This window comes from Microcaecilia unicolor, chromosome 4 (genome assembly GCF_901765095.1).
Source record: "Microcaecilia unicolor chromosome 4, aMicUni1.1, whole genome shotgun sequence".
NCBI lineage: Eukaryota > Metazoa > Chordata > Amphibia > Gymnophiona > Siphonopidae > Microcaecilia > Microcaecilia unicolor.
The window spans coordinates 225761477-225787562 of record NC_044034.1 but is presented as its reverse complement, the minus strand read 5'-3'; the positions used below and the strand labels follow the sequence as shown (position 1 = coordinate 225787562).

Below are 26086 nucleotides of genomic sequence, written 5' to 3'. Positions count from 1 at the left end.
GGTCCCTGGAGCAGATTTTAGTGGGTACTGCAGTGCACTGCAGGCAGGCTGAACCAGGCCCATCCCCCCACTACCTGTCACACTTATGGTGGTAAATGGGAACCCTCCAAAACCCACCCGAAACCCACTGTACCCACATGTAGGTGGCCCCCTTTACCCTTTAAGGGCTATGGTAGTGTTGTACAGTTGTGGGTAGTGGGTTTGGGGTTTTTTGGGGGGGCTCAGCACCCAAGGTAAGGGAGCTATGCACCTGGGATCAATTTGTGAAGTCCACTGCAGTGCCCCCTAGGGTGCCCGGTTGATGTCCTGGCATGTGAGGGGGACCAGTGCACTATAAATGCTGGCTCCTCCCATGACCAAATGGCTTGGATTTGGCTGGGTTTGAGATGGCCGCCATTAGTTTCCATTATCGGCAAAAACCAATGGCGGCCATCTCTAACGCCTGCATAAATGTTGAGATTTGGCTGGCCCCAACCATATTATCGAAACGAAAGATGGCCGGCCATCTTGTTTCGATAATACAGCCAGGTATGCCGCTTTAAGGGGCCGGCCTTAGAGATGGCCGCCCATATAGATGGCCGGCCCAGCCCCATTCGATTATGCCCCTCTATATGCCCTTTTTGAACAGGACACAGCAAGACTCAGAAGAAATGTGTAGCTCCAGATCTAGATGTATCCTCAAGTCAGATTTGACTCATAATGACCACACAGTGGGAGACCCCCCCCCACTCCCCTTGTGGTTCTCTTGGCATGATACATGAAGTGATTTCCCATTCATTGCCTTCTCCCGAGGCATGGAGGGTTAAGTAATTTGCCTATGGCCTAAAGAAGATACTGTAGAATTTGTACTTGTGCCCTGCTGTTTCTCAGCCTGCTGCTCTACCTATTAGGCTACTCTTCTACTTCTTGCCATTTTCAGGGCACAGACCATAGAAGTCTGCCCAGCACTGGCCTTGTTCTCCAACTAGTGAAGTTGTCATTGAAGCCCCAGAGCTATCCTAGGCAGCTTTCCATGTCACAGGAACCACAAAATTTTCCCCTCCAATACCCTATAAAATGAGTCAGCATATGGGAAGTGCACCTAAAATTAATTATAATTTGGGTATGATTCAACTACCATCTTAATGGCATCCAATTGTCCCCACCACAAAATATATAAATAACATCCACAATTTCCATTACTGCAACACTAATCAACTCCATGGTACTTTCAACTGAGTTACCATACCAGATAGCCAAACACTTTAGCTTAATAGGCGCCCACACCAATGGATAACCATTAAGGTGCTGCTGGTGAGCACGCTGCCAGAAGGCTGACTATGGGAATCGCTGGTGCTGCAGGGAGAACAGCGCTTCAGGGCAATAAAAATGACCAGAACTGACCATGTGCAGGGGGTGGGGGCAGGGCGGGAGGAGGACAGCGGTTGAAGAGGAAATGCGAGGCCCGTGCCCACCCAGTCCACCTCCAGGCCCATCTAAAAATTGAACTCTGTCAAAGAAGGCATCAAGGGTGAAAGCCTTAATGATAAGACCAACATCAATTAATAAAATCAGCCCATAATTCTCCACCTTAAGGTAATCCCTGTCAGGTTTCGGCATTCAAGACTCCTACAGTGTGTGCCCTGATCATGGCTGAATAGATTTGGATGGGCTGGAGTGGAGTTATCCTTCACCCAGTCAGCGACAATCCTCGCCCCCTGTGTACCTTTTTAAGTGTTGTTATTTCCTTGTTGAGGCTGCAGGTATCAAGCAGCAATGTATAAGCGCTGTCCATGTCTTCCCTACAGCTTCATTCTGATGCTTGCCGTCTATGTGGGAACAGGAAGTTGCATCAGAGTGAAGGCTGAGGGGAAGGTACGAGCAGCACTTATGCATCGCTACTCACTCCCGCCAGCTTCTACAAGGAAAAACAATATTTAAAAGGTACACGTTGTGGTGGTGATGGGGGGGGGGGGGGGCACAGGAGAGATGCCAGATTGATGGCTGGGGAGGGGAAAGGAAGGAAAGAAAAGCTGGATTATGGGAAAGTCAGCTAGTGGGAAGAATACAGGGAGGGTGGTAGTGATGAAATCTTCTGCCCAGTGTTCAGTGGTGGTCAAAAAAGCAAACAGGATGCTAGGAATTATTAGGAAATAGATGGTAAATAAGACCGAGAATACTATAATGCCTTTGTATTGCTCCATGGTGCAACCTCACCTTGAGTATTACGTTCTGCTCTGGTCACCAAATCTAAAAAAAAAAGATATAGAGGAATTAGAAAAGGTTCAAAGAAGAGCAACCAAAATGACAAAGGGGCTGGAACTCCTTTCATATGAGGAATGGCTAAAAAGCTCTTCAGCTTGGAAAAGAGATGGCTGAGTGGAGATATGATTGAGGTCTATAAAATGCTGAGTGGTGTAGAACAAGTAGAAGTGAATCGATTTTTTACTCTGTCAAAGTACAAAGACTAGGGGACACTCAAGGAAGAAATACTTTTAAAACAAATAGGAGGAAATATTTTTTCACTTAATGAATAGTTAAGCTCTGGAACTCATTGCTGGAGGATGTAGTAACAGTGGTTAGCATATCTAAGTTTAAAAAAGGTTTGAACAGGTTCCTGGAGGAAAAGTCCATAATCTGATATTGAGACAGACATGGGGAATCCATTGCTTGCCCTGGGATTAGTAGCATGGAAAGTTGCTACTAATTGAATTTCTGCCAGGTACTTGTGACCTGGATTGGCCACTGCTGGAAACAGGATACTGGGCTAGATGGACCATTGGTCTGACCTAGTATGGCTACAGTTCATATGATGATGTCCCTGCAGGAACTGCCGGAATGGTGTTCCACCCCATTCTGACACAAATTATGCCCCGAATAACAGCTCCAGTGATCTCTCATCCCATTGTGATATGTATTCCTTATGTCAAGAACAAGCACAGACTGATGTCTGCCTTTAGAAACCTGGAGTATATCTCCTTTCAGGGGGAACAAATTAAAATTTATGCAGACTTATCTCAATTTACACTACATCAAAGGAAACGCTTTGGACCACTGACTCAGCTTCTAAGATCCAGGAGTGTTAAATACAGGTAGTCATTTAGGTTAGATTGTATATAAAAAAGGTTTTAGGGGCTTATATTAGACTCTATGCTGAGCAGCAAGCCCAGGTTAATAGTGGGGTAATATTTCTTTTGCTCAATTACATTTTGTTTGAGGTTTGTGCTCATATTTTACCTCTGAACATCTAGCATCAGTTACTCATGTGCTTCTGTTAGGCTGTTAGTCCTTTTAAAAATATCTTGCACATTATGAAAGTCTGTTCTTGGATGTTTCTTTCCCTACTTAGAAAACCTGTGCAAAATCAGGCTTTCTGTGTCTGAAGTTGTTATAACAGCAGTTTGATTACTACCTTATCTGTTTTTAAGGTGCTGCCTGACACAGTCTTTTTCGTAGACTTGCAGTGTGATGATGAAAGTGGTATTACGGTAAGCTCACATTCTCCCTGTCTAAAGACATTTGAAAATTACAGAAAACATACACACTGATGGTTTGTATTCCAGATACTATCCAGCCCTGCATCCCATGTCTTCCAAACTCTTGTTTACATTGATACCTTGTGTTCTTCCTATGTTTTAGACTTTCAAATTGCCCTGGATCCTCATTTTTCTACAATAAAAATGCCAATAAAAATAAATCAGATCTGTAGTCTTGAAAAAGTAATTTTATAAGGTCCTTTTACAAAGATGCAATAAGAAATGGCCTTAGTGTGTCCTTACCTGGGTCTTTCCCATGTGCTAAGGTAATTTTTACTGTGGCTGTAATTTAGTCTATCCTATATAATAATACACACCTGCAACGTTCTAACCTGCCTGGGACCGTGGCTCCCTCGGAGGTGGTCTGCTAGGCATCTTAGAATGCACTGACATCAGTGACAGCTGATTCCAAGGCAAGGAGAGGAGTAGGAAAACACGCGGAGGGTGTTTCCCTACTCCTCCCCCTGCCTGGGAATCAGCTCTCAGTGCGCTGCTCCCTGTCACTTCGGAGCAAGGGCAGGGAGCGGGGCAACACAGACACCCCCCCTCGCCGCATCACCAAACCACCCCCCCCCACCCGACAAACATCAACACCCCGTGTCCCCTCACGCCCCTCCCACCGAGTTCCAGACTCCGCCCTCCCTCCATTTTCAACACCCCCCTCCACGTTACAGACCCCTGTACCCCCTTCTGCGACCCTGTCGACCCCCCGCTACGTGCGTCTGACATCAGACGCACGCACAGGAACTTGAACAGAAGATCATTGAGGAAGCAACGCCGCAAAGGCCAGAACAGGAGTTCGACTGAAGGGGGTTGGGGTCCCCCGTCAGCACAGGTACTCAACGGCAGCGGGGGACGGTTTTTGGCGAGAAAGGGGGGGTTGACAGGGTTGCGGAAGGAGGGTACAGGGGTCCGTAACGCGGAGGGGGGAGGGTGTTGAAAACGGAGGGAGGGCAGAGTCTGGAATTCGGTGGGAGAGGAGTGAGGGGGCCTTGAACTGGGTGGGTGGCAGGCCAGGGAGGCTGGGAGGGGACAGAGCGACACAGCGAGGGAGGGTGGGGGATTGCCTTGCTAGCGCCCGTTTCCTTGCCTTAAGAAACAGGCCTTTTTTTACTAGTTTTCTATATTTTGTATTGATGGCCATGTACATATGTTACCACAAAAAGAGGAAGGCTACTGTGACTCTAACTCAAAAGATGTACATCAACAAGTGAAGAGTCCAGTGTAAATGTTTAAATAGTAACATAGTAGATGACGGCAGAAAAAGACCTGCATGGTCCATCCAGTCTGCCCAACAAGATAAACTCATATGTGTATACCTTACCTTGATTTGTACCTGCCTTTTTCAGGGCACAGACCGTACAAGTCTGCCCAGCAGTATTTCCCGCCTCCCAACCACCAGTCCCGCCTCCCATCACCGGCTCTGGCACAGACCATATAAGTCTGCCCTCCACTATCCTCGCCTCCCAACCACCAACCTCTCTTCCCCCACCTGCTCTGCCACCCAATTTTGGCTAAGCTTCTGAGGATCCATTCCTACCTACTGCACAGGATTCCTTTATGCATATCCCACGCATGTTTGAATTCCGTTACCGTTTTCATCTCCACCACCTCCCGCGGGAGGGCATTCCAAGCATCCACCACCCTCTCCGTGAAAAAAGAGGGTGGTGGATGCTGGAATGCCCTCCCGCGGCAACACGATGTATTAAAATTCCAAATATTCCTTTATTCTCAAATATTACCTTCTTTTATATATAAAAAGTAGTTGAGCATTTAGCTATGGCTCGATGGTGGCCAAACCCGTTTCACTTTACGTGCTTCATCAGGAGCCATGCATCAACTTTCTTATAATATCAAACAAGATGGTATCACATATTTTTGTGATCACATTGTATCTTATCAAACCCCAATTCTTTCATGCAGCGTTCTTAGCTGTTAAGCAGGTTAGTAGATAATATTTGAGAATAAAGGAATATTTGGAATTTTAATACATCGTGTTGATTATTTAAACATTTACACTGGACTCTTCACTTGTTGATGTTCATGTACATATGTTGCCATTAGTGCCTGGGCATTTAAAAAAATTACCACGTGAGTACTTACCGCCACCCATTTTTAGATGGTAAGGGCTCATGTGGTATCCCTGCACTAACCAGTTAGTGCTCAGTAATGTAGACATACTAACTGGTTAGCACAGGAATACCCACGTTCTGCCCTTGACAAACCCCCTCAAAAAATGTTTTAAATTATTTTTAGCGTACAGTTAGTGTGCGCACATTTTGAAGTTACCACAAGATGGCTGAGCACACCCCTTGGTACTCTATTTTTAGTTGTGTTAGGCATGTGTTAGCGCCTAATGCAGTTTGGTAAAAGGACTTCTTAAGAATTCAATGCATTACAATAGGCTTTTATAAAATTGTTCAGGGGTATAATCGGTACAAAGTAAATACACAGAAACATAGTGCCTGTCTTTACCCACTATAAGGGCAGTTCGATAACTAGGTGCTTGCAGTTATATGTGCCTTGCTGATGTAAAATTAACAATTTTAAGTGCATAAGCACCCTAAGCAGTATTCTATAAGGGGACACATAAGTGCTATAGGATGCATCTGCAAGGGGAATATACATGTGGGTGAAGCATGGGCAGGGCTCCCAGTTATGCCTGACCTTACAGTTTTTACTTGCCAGAACTTATGCCAGCTGACGCAGGATGGCAATTAGCAGTCCAATGGACAGTTCTGTTCTTATTTATTTGGATTTTGCTCACACCTATTTCAGTAGTAGCTCAAGGTGAGTTACATTCAGGTACACTGAGTATTTCTCTGTCCTTGGAGGGTTCACAATCTAAGTTTGTACCTGAGGTAATGGAGGGTTAAGTGATTTGCCCAAGATCACAAGAAGCAGCATTGGGACTTGAACTGGTCACTTCTAAATGTCAAGACAGGTGTTCTAACCATTAGGCTACTCCTACACTTCACTCTTCACCAAGGCAGCAGCTCAGCAGATTCTGGGTGGCTTGCATGGGATCGCATCAGCAGGAGGCAAAAGGGTGTTATAGAAGCATCTTAAAAAGCTAAAATATCTTCCTGCCCTTTACCCAGGTTCTCAAAATTTTGACGCACTTCCTGCTGTCTAATAGAGTGGGCTTTTGCTGGGTGGGAAATTTCAGATCCTACTGGACTCTGTACCACGGTATGTCCGGCATTGGTAACAAATTTCTAAATCTCGGGCCTACGTGACAGGCCATCTGATATTTATAATCCACAAAAAGACAACTTGCTCACTTGTGGTCAGTCTCTCTCACAGTTAAAACAAAGTACTTTTCCAGCTCTTTTTGGATTCCAGTGGTTAGGATAGAGTCCTTTCCCCCCCCCCCCCCCCCCCCGCTTTTAAATCCCAGTGGTGCCTCCAGAATTTTTCTGTAAAGCCGCTATGCCTGGGTGCTTCTGGGTCTGGGGTCTGAGTGGGCTGGAGCCTCCGCGAAGGGCAGACTCCGTCAGACCCTCACTCACTCCTCACTTGGCGTGCAGTGCCTCCACTGGGGAAAGAAGTATTAGCGGGTGGGATGACCCTCTTTTTCCTTAGGAAACTCAAAGTCAAGGTCCGAAACTCATGTGGGAAACAAGGCTGGCAGTTAAGATAGGCTGCCTGTGGGGAGACAGCGGCACGCCTCTTAATCCACTGTGGAATGGAGGAGTGGTCTAGTGGTTAAGGTGGTGGACTTTGGTCCTGGGGAACTGAGGAACTGAGTTCGATTCCCACTTCAGGCACAGGCAGCTCTTTGTGACTCTGGGCAAATCACGTAACCCTCCATTGCCTGCATGTAAGCCGCATTGAGCCTGCCATGAGTGGGAAAGCGCGGGGTACAAATGTAACAAAAAAAATGACCACACTGTAGTCAACAGTTTAAAACTCAAACAGTTTATTCTTCAACTTCAAACCACAGGAACCTCCAACTGTAGGAACTCTTCATCAAATAGTACAATCCTTAAGTAAATCTTCCTCTGGTATTTCCCCAGCAGAACTCCTGTATTCTCCTCCTTTGGGGTATATGTTACAAGGCACTCTTAGAGTTATTTACACTTTGTACAGCTCCAGTTCATGCCTATCCCCAAAGATAGTGTTCCAAAGACTGTGCTCCTCTCTGTGTTTCAGATTCAAACCCTCCTGGTCTAACCTCCACCCAAGCTGACCTTTGCACTCCTGGCTCCTATCCCGCGCTCCTGGGTTGGGTCTCTCGATTGCCCACCCAGAGCTCTCCTTCATAGTTACTGCTTCTCCTAACAGCAACACTCCTTTTCTTTAGCCAATGGATTCACTTCTTTTCAATGAGATCTCCCTTCTCTTTTTTTGGGTCACTTGGCACAAGCTTGCAGGCAACCAAAGACCCACAACTATAAGCAGGGGGTCTTTTACAAAGTGGCGGTAAGCCCAATGTGGGCTTACTGCTCGTTTATCTGGAACTAACACCGGGCTACCGCAGCAGCCTGGTGGTAGTTCCCACCCCCAGGCTGCACCACTTCCACTGTTTACCCGGCAGTAATCGGGCAGTGCTGCGCGCCACTGGGTTAGCATGAGAGCACTTACCGCCACCTCAATGGGTTTGTAATATGTGGACCTTATGATCCTTCACTTGTTAGCTGCATAGAACCATATATATGGGATTAAGTGGTCTATAAGCACTGTGATTGTGATTGAATGCATTTTTTCTTTTCTCCATGTGCTTGTCTCTCCATAACCTATCTCTCTACCTTCTCTCATTCCACTTCCTTCTAGTGTCACCACCTCATGCTACTTCTCACTCTTGTCACTTTCATGTCTCTTTCCTCCATCATGACCTCTTTCCTCTCACCTTTCTCTCAGCCCGTCTTTTCCCAATCCCACACAGATATGTGGGGACAAAGCACAAAATATCAAACCCCAAAAAGGTTGGCAGTGAGTGAGAGGTATAATTTATCTCTAAGCACTCTGGATTTCTTACTATCCAAACCTCTTACCCGTGATCCTTATCCTAACTGTCCAAAAGTTATACTTATGCACACTGACACTGAGAGTAACAGACATAAGGCTCAGATGTTATTATAAAAGGTAAAGCTGTTTATTTTAGTACTGGAAGCAAATAGTAATAAAAGTAATCAGAGACAATGAATCATGTCAAATTACTTAGAATGGTGGAAAGGGGTCACAAGTACCTGTCAGGAAAACTAGGATAACGCACACTCACCCTAATCCTGAATTATTAGGATGCCTAACACCCCAGGCGCATAGAATCACTAAGGAGATAACAGTACAACCTGAAAGATGATACCACTCAGGAACACTGGATCTGGAGGCAGGTCAGGAACTGATGATGATGGATCAGGACTCAGGAACTCAGCAGGTGAACTCTCCCCAGCCGGGTAAGAGTCCATTCAGGCAGGTGATGCCACAAATTATCAAACCTTCATTCTAGTGGCGGGCTCAGAGCCAGCTGATGACCGTTATCTAGGTTCTGGCAGATAACAGCTCACTTGCCAACTAGCTGATAACACCTTCAAGGATGGGGTCTTTATACCTTTCTCCCCAAGTATTGGTGCCAGCTGGACTGGAACACGATGACCTGATGTCCCTGTAATGACGTCCATGCTGATAACAATACATCAACAAAAAGTTGTTACTGTGCAAATTGTTTTGCTTTTGTCAGAGTGGATTACTCCGAAGCCTTACACAGTACCAAACTTCTGCAGTAGAGCTAACAATGGTCAAGTCTGTAAAAGACAAGTTCAGGTTCATGATGTAGGCTAGTGCTGAATTGTAGTGCCTTGATGCAGGGTTTTAGCCCTACAGGTATGTTCCATCTCTTTCAGATCCTCTTTCCTCTGCATCTTGTGTCCTCTCTCTCAGCTCTTCTACTCTCCTAAATCATGTCTTCTTTACCCAGTTGCTAGCCCATGTTCTCTCCCTGAGTTCTTTCACTCTCACTCTCACAGCCTATTTCTTCTTCAATTACACAGCTACACTCCCAGTTGCTGTCCCCTTTACTCAGCCTTTCTTCCCTTTAGAGCTTTCACATACTTCCATCTCTTCATAGCAAAATTCTCTCTCCCAACCAATAACCCATTTCAATTTCCTTTATACCTGCCTAAACCTCTCTATTCTTTTCTCCACAGCTCTACTACCAGTGCCTGTTCTGATCACCCAGTCCTTCTCCCCCCTACAGTTCCTTTCTGATTCCTCTAGCCTTTCACAGCAGCATTCTTTCTCTACCAAGGTTATCAATAGAAATCAAACAAACTAAAACATGGAAAAGAAAATAAGATGATAATTTTTTTATTGGACATAACTTAATACATTTCTTGATTAGCGTTCAAAGGTTGCCCTTCTTCGTCAGATCGGAAATAAGCAAATGTGGTAGCAGATAGTATATATAAGTGAAACATCCAAGCATTACTTTGACAGTCTGACAGGGTGAGAGGGTGGGGGTGGGTAGGAGGTATGCATGGGGACATCAAAGCATTTCATTGATATTCTAATAGGATGGGTGTGGGTAGGTGAGAGGAGGGTAATAAACAGAGAAATACAACTTTATGGTTTATAATGGGCTAGAAAACCCAGATCCTTGTTAGGTCCTGTCTGTTGGGTGTCAAAATATTCAATCATTCTGACTTCAAAGGTCTTACGTTCCTGTATTGTTTTAAAGTTACCTTTCAGGATTCTTACTATGAAATCACTGGTGCAGTGTTCTGGTCTTGTAAAGTGCTGGCCCACAGGGGTGGGAACCTGGCTGGCACCGGCTATCTTCATGTGATTTCATAGTAAGAATCCTGAAAGGTAACTTTAAAACAATACAGGAACGTAAGACCTTTGAAGTCAGAATGATTGAATATTTTGACACCCAACAGACAGGACTTAACAAGGATCTGGGTTTTCTAGCCCATTATAAACCATAAAGTTGTATTTCTCTGTTTATCACCCTCCTCTCACCTACCCACACCCATCCTATTAGAATATCAATGAAATGCTTTGATGTCCCCATGTATACCTCATACCCACCCCCACCCTCTCACCCTGTCAGACTGTCAAAGTAATGCTTGGATGTTTCATTTATATATACTTTCTGCTACCACATTTGCTTATTTCCGATCTGACGAAGAAGGGCAACCTTCGAACGCTAATCAAGAAATGTATTAAGTTATGTCCAATAAAAAAGGTATCATCTTATTTTCTTTTCCATGTTTTATTTTGTTTGATTTCTATTGATAACCTTCAAGAGTGGACTAACACGGCTACCACACATTTCTCTACCAAGTAACCCCTTCCTTTCCTCTTCCCAAAGAATCACTCCAAGCACATGTCCACATCACCCAGCATCCCTCCTCCCCTTACAGCTGCATTCTCGAAAATAGTGCCTAGCCCTGTCCAGTGCATCCTAGGATGCGCTGGTCAGGGCTTCACACCATAAAAGGCACAGGCACAATGCTCCCCCACTTTACCCTATGATCAGAGATAAAGCCTGCTTAAATTTGCATGCTATTATCTCTGATCATAGGGGCGGTAAAGCCCCGTACTGATCATCTGCCCATCAGTCTTCTGTTTATGTCTATCTGTTGCTCTTCCCCTCCCCATTGACAGCTGGAGGCAGGAAGTGTTTCTATCCTTGGTACAGCAGCTCTCTCCCCTGAAGCCCATTAGTCATATACAACGAACCAGCCTATAGGCTGGAAATCTCTTTCTCTCTCTTCCTCCTGTATCCATTAGTCAGACATTCCAGCCAATAGGCTACAGGGGGAGGCGGGAATAGTAACCGGGATACAGAAACACATGTTTCCTGCCTGCCTTTGCTGTCTGCAGCATGGAGATTTCAGCTCCAAATTTAATAAAATATACAGAGCTGCCAAGGGATCCCGATTTTTGAGAGGGAGATTTTAGTACATGCGCAAGCCCCACCCCTCTCTACATGGCTCTACCTCATGACTTCGCTCCTTCACACATCTCAATTCCATGGCCATTCCAGAAAATATTTTATTTACACTAGTGACAGCAGGGATGGTAAGGGAGTGTTTCAGTTCACTCTATTACACCCCTTAATCAGCATCTTTTCCTGCCAGGGACATAACAGCGAGGGGGTCTTGCCCCCCCACTTTGAGAGTAAACTCACCCCAAAATTGTGGCACTGGCTGAATCACTGGTGGAGCTGCCCAAGACCCGCTAGCTGAAGAGGTCCACTGCATGAGTCCCATACCATGCTATTTGAGCAGCGCATCAGTTGACAGTGTGCTTCAACCACCGATGCTAGCCCTCCTGCATTTGCTTTGTTCAGGCACTTGAAAATGGAAAATTAGATGATACCTTTTTATTGGACTAGCCTAATACCTTTTTCAATTAGCTTTCAGAGGCCAAAACCTCCTGCTTTAGGTCAGGTCAGGACAGTATACTGCTGTTATGGTATCCTGACCCGAGAATGGAGGTATTGGTCTCTGATGGCTAATCAAAAATGTAGTACAATCAGTCCAATATAAAGGTATCACCTTATTATCTATTTTATGTTTTATTTACATTTATTAACCTTTATTAACACAGCTACCACTTTACTTTACCCTAAATTAAAAATAAAAGTATTTTCTGTACCTTCGTTGTCTGGCCATTTACTTTTTCTAATTGTGTTGGTCCCAGTCTCTTGATTCTGCTTTCCTTCTTCTTTTCTTAAGTCTCTTGCCAGGGTTTCCTGTCCATTTGTAATTTTTTCTCTCCTTTCTCTTTATTTTCTTCAATTTATTTTTCTGCCTCTCTGTCTAGATTTATTTCATTCTTACTATCCAGTCTTTAATTTCCCTCTTTTTACTTCATCTACCTATGCTTTTTCATCTTTTGCTCACTCTTGTTCTCCCCATGCCCCTTCCTCTTATTCTCCCCCTTTCAATCTAGCAGCTGCCCTCTTTCTCTCCCCATCCTTCATGTCTCCCCTCTTTCTCTCTGCATCCTTCCATCCAGTGTATCCCCCTTTCTTTCTGCATCCTTCCATCCACTATCTCCCCTCTTTCTTTCCCTAACCTTCTATCCAGCGCCTTCCCTCTTTCTCTCCCTATCCTTAGTCCCAGTGTCTTTCACTCCCTATCCTTCCATCCAGCGTCTTTCTCTCCCCATCCATCCAACTGTCTTCCCTCTTTCTCTTCCCATCCTTCCATCCATCTTCCCTCTTTTTTTCCCCATCCTTCCATCCAATGTCTTCCCTCTTTCTATCCTCATCCTTCCATCCAACATCTACCCTCTCTCCAGATACTTCCATCCAGATTTCTCTCTATCCCCTTCCTTCCATCCATTGTCTCTCTCTCTCTCTCTACCCTTTTCCATTCAACATGTCCCCTCTCTCTCTCCTCATCCTTCCAATCTCTCTCCTGTTTCTCTCCCTACCCTTCCTTCCAGCGTCTTCCCTCTTTCTGCTCCGAAATTTCCAGCATATTCCCTCTTTCTCTCCCTCCTTTCATCCAGCATCTCCCCTCTTTCTCTCTTCATCTGTCCAGCCAGGGTCTACCCTTTCTCCCCATCCTTCTCCCCAGCAGTTTCTCTCTCTCCAGCCCTTTTCCATGTCCCCTCTTTCCACTCATCTCTCTCTCTCTCTCTCTCTCTCTCTGTACCTGTCACGTATGTGAATGTTTCCTTGGCTATGCTCACCTCGCCCACTGGTGGCCAGAACCAGAGGCTGCTATGAACTGTCACCCGTTTCAGACTTCAGCCCAGTCTGGTCCGGATCTTCCAGGCTGCCAGACTTGCTTCTCTTGTTTGTGCCTGAACAGCATCCATAGCTGCTTTGTGATTCCTGCAGTGAACTTCAGCAGCTGATGGGTTTATTAACTTGCTGGAAACTTCTGTGTTTGCCTTTGCATCATCTAAAGTCCCTGGTATGTTGGTGCTCTGTGGCACTTCTGCCTAGTCTGGTTTCTTGTTAGAGTTTCTTGTCTGGTTCTAGTTAGTCTGTGTGTAGTTTAGCTTAGGTTTATTGCTTATTTTCCTAGTCTTGTTTCTGGTCTAGTTTCTGTTTGTCTGTGTTCTTGCTTAGTGGTTGCTCTGCAGCTTTCAGTCCTGACTCTTTTTCTGTCAGTATTTGTACCCTGTTTCAGTGGCAGCTTTCTGTTCCTGTCCTTTAGCTTGTCCATTTCCTGCTTTGTGTAATATTGTCTGTCTGTGAGTCCTAGCCCAGTTTCCTGCCTTGCTGCCCATGTATATTCCTTTCCCCTCTGACCCTCAGTCCTGTTCAGCCTAGTTGGAATTCAGTTCCTGCCCTGTCCGGTAAGTTCTGCCGGCCGCCTGCACCCAGGGGGTCAACACCTGAGGAACGGCGGTCAAAAGCAGGTGAAGTCTAGCTGTCCCTGTCAGAGTTCTGCCTTGTCTCTGGTGTGGGGTGGTTTTGCTTGCCACTGCTGCTCCACAGCAGTGGCCCAAGGGCTCACGAACCTAGTTTCTGCCTTGAAAACCTGACAGTACCCCTGTGTCACGATTGTGGTCGTGACCCCTCTCAGACTCACCTTATTTCCGGCAGTCAGCTTCTGAGCTGGCTTCTGTCTGTTCCTCCTGAGTTAGTTCTGTCTGTGTGTGTGCTGGCTGCTTCCAGCATGCCTCTGATTACTCCACTATACTGCACCTGTGTGTGATAAGCCTCTCTGTCTTCAGTATGCTTTCTGCTTGTGTCTTGGTTTGTGTTCCTCTTGCCCTCTGGTGGCCAGAACTGGTGGCTGCCATAGACTTTCCAAACTTTCTTTCTGGTCCGGTCCGGTCCAGATATTCCAGCCCTCCAGACTTGGTTTGAAGTTTGGCAGCTAGCCTCACCCGTAGCTGCCTCATGATTCCTGCAGCTGAGTTTCAGCTGCTGATGGGTTTATTACCACCTGGAACCTTCTGAGTTTGCCTTTGCATCGCCTAAGGTCCCTGGTATGCTGGTGTGCGCTGTGCACTTCTGCCTAGTCCAGTTTATTGTCTGAGATACTTGCCTGATTCTAGTCTAGTCTTTGTATAGTTTATCTTGTACTGTACTGCTTGTTTCCCAGTCTTGTTTCTTGTTTGTATTTCTCTGTCTAGTTCTTGGTTGTCTGTGTTTCTTGTTTAGTGGCTGCCTGGCAGCTTTCAGTTCTGTCTCTTATCTGTCTGTGTTTCCTTTCTTAGTGGCTGCTGTGCAGCTTTCAGTCCTGACCCTTAAGCCTGTCCATTTCCTGCCTAGTCTGAGTCCTAGCCCAGTTTCCTGCTTTGCTGCCCATGTATAGTCCTTTCCCTTCTGACTCTCAGTCCCTGTTCAGCCTAGTGGGTATCCAGTTCCTGCCCTGTCCGTTAAGTCCTGCCGGCCGCCTGCACCCAGAGGCTCAACTCCTGAGGAACGGCGGTCAAGTGCAGGTGAAGTCTAGCTGTCCCTGTCAGAGTTCTGCCTTGTCTCTGGTGTGGGGTGGTTTTGCCTGCCACTGCTGCTCCATGGCAGTGGCCCAAGGGCTCACAAACCTAGTTTCTGCCTTGAAAGCCTGACACCCTGTTTCATCCAGTGTCTCAAATCTTATCATTTCCTCCCCTCTGCTCTCTTCATTCAGTACCACCTGCTCCTCCTTCCACCCAGTATCTGTTTTCTAGCCACTGCTGCTTCTCCTGATGGGCAACAGCAGTGACAAAAGAAAAAAAAAACAAGTACGAGGCCGCAGCAGCCTTCAGTCATGTGCTTTCTGCTCTGCTGGTCCTCTACCCCTGCTGATGTCAACTTCCCGCTCCAGGGGCAGAGAGAGGAGAGAGGACTGGTAGAGCCAACAGCACATGCCTGAAGTCTGCTGTGGCCCCACACTTACTTTTTTAGTTGTTTTGCTGCCGCTGCTGCTCATTAGGAGAAGCAGCAGAAGTGGTGGCAGTGTGGGGAAAAAGCAATCATGTGAAACGGTGTCTCAGAGGGAGACTTTTATGCTTTAGCAGGAGTGCAGGGGATGATCCACCAAAGCGGGAATTTCCCGCTGAATGCGAAAGACTTGGCAGATCTGTAGCAGGGACAGATCGTTCAGATTATATCACTCCTGCCTTTACGTCTTTGCATTGGTTGCCTGTTGAGTTTAGATTATTGTACAATCTCTGTCCCAAACCATGTGATTATTCATAGTTTAAAAAATTTTTTTCTCTTGGGTTTCCTCTCACACCACCAGGTAAAGACTTTCGTGATTGTAGTGGAAATTGAAAACGTGAATGATGAAGCCCCACAGTTTAGCCAGACAGAAATTATTCGCAATGTCTCTGAGGTGAGTTTCTTTCTGGTGTTTGATGTTCTTTTCTGGGTACTGGGGAGGAGGAGGAGCAAAGAAGATTTCTACATAGACCTATTATGGCTGGATTTTACCTCAAGAAGTCATGGAATAAACACAGAGGGAAAGGCAGGCATCAGCTGGGGTCTATGGCACTTTATCAGGATCAGCACCTTGGGTAATGCCCTCCTCTTCCTCTGTTGCATGAGACCCCACTGCTGTTTTGAACATGTGATAGTATCCCATCTGGTTCAAATCAGTAATGGTATACAGGATGCAAAGGAAGACGACACAAGCTGAGGTGATGTTGCTGTATTCCTGTTCCTGCTATTCTGATCAGCACAGGAGGGGGAAGGGATGGGAAAGGTCAGTCAAAGGAGTAAAGAAGGTGTGGAGGACAGAGGAACTGGGGATGATGTATGTGAAAAGCGACTAGAGAATCAGGGAGGATGTGAAACAGGAATTGGAGGAGGGTGGTTATGTGTGTGCATATAGGCACCTGAGGATGAGAGAGAAGGTACCTGGAATGAGGAAAGAAAGGAGAGAAATTGGACTGGAGAGTCAGTGGCTGAGGACTGGGTGTGGAGATGTGAGGGAGAAAAGGCTGGAACTAGAGAAAATATACCTGTTTTACTCTCTATGAATCTTTCCCCCTTCCCCAAGATCACAGAACATTTCTGCCTGCCTATTCCTCTCTTCCCATCTTCTCTTTCTGCATTCTCAATCCTCTTTCTCTTGTTGCAATTATTACTAATCTTCTTTCTTTCTCGTCTCTAAACCTGACCTTTCCTCCTTCACATCCCCATCCTTGATCTTCTTTCCATATCTTCTTCCCTAAGATATCCTCTTCCTTGCTTCTCCCACATCAATACCCAAGATTCCTCACCATAAAACTCCTAAAAGAACAAAATAAATTACTCAGACACAAAGCAATAAGGACTTTTTAAAATAAGCAGTATAAATTTAGTTAGGGACAAGTCTCAGACTGTACCACAAATTTTGCACTGTCAAAGAGAGAGTGAGCACATGTACTTTCTCTTTGAAACTCAAGGCCAATACAATCTCTGTAGTCATTACAGCCTGCTTTCTCTGGGTACTTTTTCTAAGGAAAACAAGTGGGGAACGCAATCACAGCATGGCTCATTGAATTCTTTCCAATCCCTCTGTAAATGTATATGTGTGAATGGGGGTGGAGGGTGGTATAAATGTTTATGTATGTGTGGGCATGTACCAGAGGGGTAGCCAGAATTCAGATTTTGGGTGGGCCACTGTGCAAACTGGGTGGTCACATGTAGTCTCTACATCCCATGCCTCCCCAACTCAAAACATTAAATACTTGAGCTGGTGGAGATCCTCAAACTCTACCAGTTGAAAACCTCCTCAAACATGACCAGAACTCTCTTCTACACAGCTCAGCAGTTGCAATACCAAGCATATGAAGAGTGTCAGCGTTGGGCTGCTGAGGAGAGCTGCCACCAACTTTGTTGCATTCAAGGAGGTTTTCAGCTGGTGGGGCTTGGGGATCCCTGTCAACTAGAGTAAAAGTACACTGTTTTTTGGGTGGGCCTGAGCCCAAAGTGGGTGGGCCCCTGCCCACTCAGGCCCACCATTGGATACGCCACTGGAGTGTACATTTTTGTCTGTATTTGTACATGTGTGCTTCTGTGTTAGTATATGGGTGTATGCTTTCTGTCTATCTGTGATCAGGAGAGGAGAGGAGAAGGCAGTTGGAAAGGTACAATTCCTTAATCACGGTGTCACAGTGAATCAGTCTATATATTATGTAGCTGCTGGAACTGCTTCTCTCATAGACATGTATTGTGGCTTTTTTGGAGGGGGTTCATTCTCTTCTGCTTCCTGCCAGGTGCAGAAACTTCACTTCTAAAGGTAAAGGTAGCCCCAGGTATGAAAATACCAAGCTGTAGTTGACTTATGGAGGCTGCCACTTGTATGACAGTCCTTTGGAAGACTAGTAGTTGGGTGATTTGCCATTGAATCCCCCAGTCATCTGTACTCCCCCCCCCCCCCCCCCCCCCCCCGCCTAAGGCTGGGTACTCATTTACAACAAAAAGTGGATGGATGACTGAGATGGCCAGAGGCCGATTACCTGATAGACATCCCAGTAAAGAGTGGGCACAGTTGGCAAATGACATACCTGTTGCCCATGTTGCTTCCTCCAGATGCAGAAACTTCACTTCTACAGCAAAGAAACTTCCTTCAGATTGCCTCCTCTTGCTGTGACTAGAACTGCCCCCCCAGTGCCTTCTGTTTGGCTGGATCCTAGCCAGGGCCGGGCCTGAGACAAGGCCACCCCTGGGCCCCTCCCCCCCCGAGGTCGCCACCGCTCCCCTCCGTCCGCCACCGGGCCGGGTCCCTGCATTATATGTAGATCCTTCAAGAGGTAGTGTTATGATTTAGGCTCTACACCTTTTCTGATGTTTTGGTGCCACCTCAGTAAGGCCAAAACACAATCTCTCCACTGCAAAACACTATACACAAACTTGTGCAAAAACCCACTCATAAACTTACCAAACCATAACAGCATTAATTCCAAGGACAGGACGAGCTACAACCTTATGCGTGGAAAGGCAGCGCTATAATTACACCTGGATCTAAAACACCAGTACACAACCTAGTGAAACAAAAAACACAAAACAAAACAAAACAAAAAGGGCTGTAAATACTACGCGCTAGCAGAATACTGCACCTTGATCACCTTGAATAGGCTACAAGGTAAAACAATTATTTAAAGAAGCAATAAAGAATATGGACAACAGGAAATATAACAAAGGAAAAGATGATACAGGAGCAGACATATAGCTAAATTTTTTTTTTACTAGAAAACATATATATAAAAAACAAACAAGACAAGAACAACAAGAACTAGCTAGTGTGCAATATTGTTTGAACTGGACTAAAAAGGTATATAAATGATGTTCTGAAGAAAAATATCAATAAAATAGGTTTATGTGTGTTCAAAAGCATAGGTCTATGTATGTCTAATAAGTGATATGGGACTAACCTTGATAAATGTGTATATAAAAATATATGTCTAATAAGTAATATGGGGACTAACCTCGGTAGACTTGTATATAAAAAATCCTTATGGACAAAGTTTTCAGAAGTAAATCCTTAAAAACGTTGTGGTAGAAAAAATAATGGCATCACTGCTGAAAGAAAGGATAGTTAACTTTCTAGAAGCCAACAGGTTACAGGACCCAAGGCAACATGTTTTTACCAAAGGAAAATCCTGCTAAACGAATCTTATTGACTTCTTTGACTAGGTGACCAAAGAACTGTATGAAGGACATGCGCTAGATGTAATCTAATTGGATTTCAGCAAAGCCTTTGATATGGTCCCCCACAGAAGACTCATGAATAAACTGAAAGGGCTGAACTTAGGACAAAAGTGGTGAACTGGATAGGAAACTGGTTGACCGACAGATGGCAGAGGGTGGTGGTAAATGGAATTAGCTCAGAGGAAAAGAAGGTGAGCAGTGGAGTTCCTCAGGGGTCGGTGCTGGGGCCAATTCGGTTTAATGTATTTGTGGGAGATATTGCTGAATGGCTGGAAGGAAAGGTTTGCCTTTTTGCGGATGACACGAATATAGCCAATAGAGTGGATACCCTGGAGGGAGTAGAAACAATGAGAATGTTCGAGGGTCTGACAGTTAAAATTTAATACTATTCAAAATTCTAGGTTTCCTATAAGAGCGGTTTCCAATGAATCAACTACTGAAAAAGTTACAGAAACCAAAAACTAAAAAAATCAACAAACCATTCCACAAACATTCTTTTTTTTTTTTCATATATATGCAATATAAAATATTATATTGTGCTCAGTTTTTGGTGTATTAGTCTTGACACAAAGACTTAGGTTGTGTAAAAACACCTTACCGACATCATCGCACACCCTGCCTCCAGCCTAAACACAGCACTCCAGAGCTACAGTGAATGCAAAAAAATATATGTGACAATAATAGAAAGATATAACGGTTACTTAGCTTAGGTGGATTTTGAGGGGGCTTCACGCTGGCACTCCAATTGTCTACAAGCAAGTTTCTTTGAAAAGGTCTTTTTAAAGACCTACCTGTAGATCAACGCACCACGTGTCTTTCAACGTTTGCCTCAGCTGTTCTCCAGTGACTGAGCAACAGACCCTCTATATGGATCACTGTATCACATAGATTCAAACGTTTGTATCAGCTGTTCTCTGTCGACTGAGACTCCTGATGCAGGCCTAACGACCGAAACACAACGTTTGTGTCGAGTCTTTTTTCACCAATAAACAAGTGTTTTTAAGATCAATGTATCTAGTTTTTGGTGTTCCGTAGTCAAACATCCCACTTTCTCCTATACCTGTATTCTCCCATGGGGCGTTTGAGTTCTCTGCTTGTTTGCGGTTTTGTTCGAGAATATCGGGGAAAAATGTACATGAAAACATCTAATGGAAACTGCAATCTGATGCTCAAATCTAGTAGTATAGAATGTTTGCAGATGAAAAACGTTGTATAGAAACTGTAAAGTATCGGCTAGAGGGCTAATGTAAGTAAAATATAATCTTAGAAAACTCTCAGAATGCTAAACTGTACTGACACATTGTAGAGATAATGTATGCAAATGTGCAGGGAGAAATTGTCTATTAATGGACAAAATCAAATATATGGGGGAAAAAGTCTATTGCTACATGATGCAGACAAACGTGCTGAATGAATGTAGAGGCAATATTTTCTGGTGTGTAAAAATATGATATGTGAAATATCCACTAGAGGGCATAAGTATGCAATTAAAATATAATCTTAAATGTATGGGAGAAAAAAACATCTGTTGATACACGATGTAGACTAACATGGAAATACTGAATGTAGAATATTAATGTACAAAAATGCCTCTAAAACAGGTGTAAAGGAGGTGTAAAAAAGGTGTAAAAGAAAAAAGTTCTAAAAAAAGAGTAAAACATTTAATGTACTGTTGTGACATTAAAATGGTGTTCTGGGATATACATAAAAGATAAAAATGAACTAAAACTGAAGGCTGAAAAAGGTGTGGCATCAGTGAATGTGTTAAGAACTACTGTTCAAAAGAACCTTGCTCAGTTTAAAAACCAACATTGTTGTACAAATGAAATTAAAAACATTTTTGGGTTCAGCTAAATAGATATTTATACAATATATGAATATATATACATAACAAAGTGTATTATGGGCAGAAGAATAGGTAGCTTAAACAACCTTAAACTAATCAGTGTATGAATGGAAAGTGCCAGACATATAATTCTTGAACATCACTGAATCTATTGTTTACCAGCAAAAAAAAAAAAAAATGTGTATTAAGCAAAGGTAAGGTCAATAGTTGTGATAAATGCCTGATATAAGAAGTCTATCTGTCACTGGTGAGTAATTATAAAAGTGAGTAATTATAAAAAGGGAGGAAAAAGATCTAGTTCTGCATTAAGTCCAAATGGGGTGACTGTATTGAATTGGTAAATGAGTTTCTGTTCTTCTTTAAGCAGTGTGTTATCCAGGTTCCCTCTTCTACTGTTGGGAATGAAGATCACTTATACCAAGAATTTAAGATTGTCTATTGAGTGGCTGGCTGTGTGCCAGTGGACCACAATGGGTGTGCTCTCAATAATGTGTTTAATGCAGCTGTGGTGTTCAACGATATGGGTCTTAATCATTCTGTTTGTCTTTCCGATATATAGGAGATGGCAGGGACATTGAATGATGTATAGAACTCCAGAAGTCATGCAGTTGGATGTGTGCTGAAGTTTGTATATTTTCTCTGTGGTGGGATGCATGAAAACTGATGCTTCCCAGGCATGTTTACATACACTGCAATGTCAGCATCTGAGATGTCCCAGGGAGATATTTATTGGTCTGGATTTTATATCTGGAAGCATTGAAGAAACCAATTTTTCTTTTAGATTCCTTTCCCTAGTGTATGCCACTACGAGTCTCTTGTTCTTAAAACATTTGTGGTTCTCCAGGATGTGCCAATGGTGGCATATGATCTTCTGTATCTGTTGGACTAGGAAAGAGAATCTGAGTGTGCATACAATATCTGGGTTGTCTCTCGTGGTTCTAGTTTGTAGGAGATCCTGTCTATTGCTAGCTTGGGCCTTGGCTAAACCTGCAGCAATATGCGCAGCTGGATAACTCTACTGGAAAATATTTCTGACAGATTCTGGGCTTGTGTATTGAAATCTTCGATATTGGAGCAAATCCTTCTTAGCCGGAGAAACTGATATAGAGGTAGGTTTTTCTTGAGGCTATTGTTGCGGTAACTGGTATAATGTAAAAATGTATTGCGGTCCATTGGTTTCCTGTAGATGGTGGTCATGAATTGGTTATTCTCTATTTTAATTTTCAAGTCTAGAAAATTAATTATTTCACTCGAACTATACTGAATCTTGAAATTTAAACTCGAATCTTGAACATTTAACCAATCATGGAAGGATTTTAATGTGTCAGTATCTCCATGCTACAAGATAGATATCGTTGATGTACCTCTTATACAGTTTGATATGTATCTTGAATGGATGTTCTTCTAGATGTACTTTTTCAAAATTGGCTACCTATAGATTAGCGAGATCGGGGGCCATGCCGCCCCTATAGTTGTCCCTTTCATTTGTTGATAAAAAGTTAATACCATGGTGGCACACGTGAGGATTAGATGGTTTGGTATCCTCCTATGGTTTGTTCTTGCACATAGAATGTGTTTGATAATATTGAGGGCTTCTAATTGCGAGATATTGGTGTACAGTGAGTCAATATCGAGCATAACCATTATTGTGTCGGTGAGATCTCCCTGGTATTCTTGTAATGTGTCAATCATCTTCAGAAAATCAAGATTCAACAGCGCCAAACCCCTCCTCCTGAAACTACACTGGTTACCAATCAAGGACCGTATAGCCTTCAAGATCTGCTCATTGGTATACAGAATAATATTCGGCCTATCACCAAGCTACATGACAAACCTAGTAGACTTACCAATCAGGAACACTAACAAATCAGCAAGATCATACCTTACCCCATTATTTAAAGACATCAAACATAAATCAACTCTTGCAGCTAGTTTTTCCTATATCAGTACCAAAATCTGGAACACACTTCCGAAGGACCTAAAATTGAAAGACAACTATTTAACCTTCCGAAAACACCTAAAGGCCCATATATTCAAAAAACACAAACCAGCTGAACCAACGTAACCAATCAATTGGACCAATAAGATCTACCCATAAACTTGACAGATGGAATGAAAAAGGCACAAGCTCACAGCAACAAACTTGGACCAAAACACTTATCTTAACTCACCAATCTTACATCCCTACTCACAGCTACTGGTCGACCAATGTCAACCCTATTTGACTTGTTGTGATCCTATTTGACTCACTTTGCAATTCTCTAACAATGAATGGTGCAAACCGAACTGAATCTCCTAAGGTCATTGCCTAACCCATTGCTTCTATGAGAGACCTCTATAAACTCTCGCTGTACTATCAAATTGTGAACCCCATTCGACAATTGTTAACCTCACTTGTTACCTTGTAACCATCCACATTGTTCTATTGTAAGCCACATTGAACCTACCAATAGGTAGGAAAATGCGGGCTACAGATGCAATAAATAAATACAAAATAAGTCATATAAGAAGTATCTTTGATGTAAGAGGGAATCAGAAGGACAAATAAATGGTGCTCAGAGTTGGGCACAATTTATAGTATAGCATTTGCCGAGAGACTAAGCTGGGCCGGGGGCAGGACTGCTGCTGCCGCCCCCCAGGATACCGCCGTCCCTGGATGCTGCATAGCCAGGCCAGATTGGGGGGCCATGGGCACGTTTTGCCCCATCTCCCTGCCCCCCACCGCAACTCCACATACCTTGGCTGGCGGGGGTCCCCAAGCCCCATCTGCAGAAGCCTTCCCTCCAGTACTGTTCTCCACCGCATTGCCTGCCCAGTGCAGCTGCTTCTCACATCGTGCATGCTCAGTTTCATCAAAACCGAGCATGTGCAATGTGAGCGGAAGCAGGTCAGGCCATGCGGCGAACATCGCTGGAGGTTAGGCTTCTGCTGGTGGGGTTTGAGGACCCCCTTCAGCCAAACCTGGGGCCCTGAATCCAACTGTGCCTGCTCCACCCCAGCCTTTAAAGGGGGGGCCTGGAACCGGGGTCCTGCTCCTGTCAGGACCTGGAAGACTGCACCCAGGTCCTGTCAGGAGCAGGACAGAGACAGACCCTGAGGCCGGGCCCAGGGGAATTTTTTCCCCTCCCCATCTCTCAGCGAGCCTGGCGTTTGGCACTAGAATTTACATCAACTGAAACCTGGTGTAAATTCTTGCACCTAAATTAGGTGCAGATCCCCAAATTCTATAACACTGCACATAAATTCCAGGAATGCCCCTGATCTGCCCATGCCCCTCCCATGGCCATGCCCCCTTTTCAGATCCGTGTGTAAACTTTACACGTGGATCTCAGTGCCTAAAGATGTGTGTGCAAATTGTAATGCCAATTAGCACTAAGAACAGATTATTAGTGCCCAATAATCAGTGCTAATTGACACGTTTATCAATTAAATTGTGCACCCAAATTTGTGTGTGCAGTTTTGAGTGCCATATATAGAACTGAGATGTAAATGTGTAAAATTTGCCAGTAGCTTAGTTTTGCCCTGCTCACAGCAACAGATGCTACTTGGGGCAGTCATTGGTATATACACCTTATCCATTTGGCTAGCAGATTGCATCTCCTTTACTTATGCCCAGGCTGGGCTAACTCTAGAGGGTTATGTCATAGCTCACAATGTCAGATCCATGGCTGTATTGGTGGTCCACTTGAGATCAGCCACCATTGAGGAAAGTTGCAAAGCTGCAACGTGGTCTCCAGGCCACAGATTCACATCTCACTACTGCCTTAAACAGGATTCCTGATGTGACAGTCGGTTCATTCAGACAGTTCTGCAGAATTTGTTTGGAATCTAGAAACCAACTCCAACCTCCTAGGCCCATTTTTTTTCTGTTACAGGCTGCACCCACACAATGGGATTGTACTTTGTAAGCCATATTGAGCCTGCAAATAGGTGGGAAAATGTGGGATACAAATGCAATAAATAAATAAATATATATATATATGTTCTAGGTTAATTGGCTTCTGGTTGGCCTTACCTATTGAAGATACCTATTGTCTCAGTAAACCTAGTAACTAGGGATTCCCATATTTGGTAAGTGCTGTCCTGCTGGTCCTTGGAGAAAGCAAAGTTACTCACCTGTAGTGAGTGAGACAGCAGAACACTTATCAACACACACCGTCCCACCTCCCCTAGTAGTTGTATTCCTTAAGAGTTTTTACTATACTGCTGATCCTTTGGGCTCATGTTGGGCAGGAAGGAATCTGCACATGTGCGATATGGTGCTGCCAAAAGCTTCAGAAAGTCCTAGAATGCTGGGTAGTGTCCATGCTGGGCTCTATCAGATGATGTCATCCATATGTGACAAAGAGGGATAATCGAACGGGGAGCCCAAGTTTTCATGAGGGTGTCCTCGCAGGATGGCCCCGCGAAGGGGCGGGGAAACCCGTATTATCAAAACAAGATGGGCGTCCATCTTTTGTTTTGATAATACGGTCAAGGACGCCCAAATCTCAACATTTAGGTCGACCTTAGAGATGTTCGACCTAAATGTTGAGATGGTCTACCTTACAGATGGTCATCCCCGGTTTTTGGCCTTAATGGAAACCGAGGATGCCCATCTCAAAAACGACCAAATCCAAGCCCATTGGTTATGGGAGGAGCCAGAATTCGTGGTCCCTCTGACATGCCAGGACACCAACCGGGCACCATAGGGGGCACTGCAGTGGACTTCAGAAATTGCTCCCAGGTGCATAGCTCCCTTACCTTGGGTGCTGAGCCCCCCCAAACACATTCCCCACAACTGTACACCAATACCATAGACCTAAGGGGTGAAGGGGGGCACCTACATGTGGGTACAGTGGGTTTCGGGTGGGTTTTGGAGGGTTCACATTTACCACCATAAGTGTAACAGGTAGGGGGGGGGGATGGACTTGGGTCCACCTGCTTGAAGTCCACTGCACCCACTAAAACTGCTCCAGGGACCTGCATACTGCTGTCATGGAGCTGGGTATGACATTTCAGGCTGCCAAAAAAAAATTTTTAAGTTTTTTTTTTTAGGGTGGAAGGGGGTTGGTGACCGCTGGGGGAGTAAGGAGAGGTCATCCCTTATTCCCTCCGGTGGTCATCTGGTCAGTTCGGGCACCTTTTTGAGGCTTGGTCGCAAGAAAAAATGGACCAAGTAAAGTCGGACAAGTGCTCATCAGGGAC

General features: G+C 44.5%; 1 protein-coding gene across 4 annotated transcripts in view; it reads left to right on the top strand.

Annotated features, from left to right (window-relative positions):
* Positions 1–26086, top strand: part of CDHR5 (cadherin related family member 5) — a 131181-nt gene that overhangs the window by 19505 nt on the left and 85590 nt on the right. For all 4 annotated transcript variants that reach the window (XM_030201296.1, XM_030201295.1, XM_030201294.1 and 1 more), the window contains exons 3-4: positions 3408–3467; positions 15659–15751. In XM_030201296.1, the coding sequence (XP_030057156.1) occupies positions 3408–3467; positions 15659–15751 (153 nt within the window). The remainder of the gene's footprint in view (positions 1–3407; positions 3468–15658; positions 15752–26086) is intronic.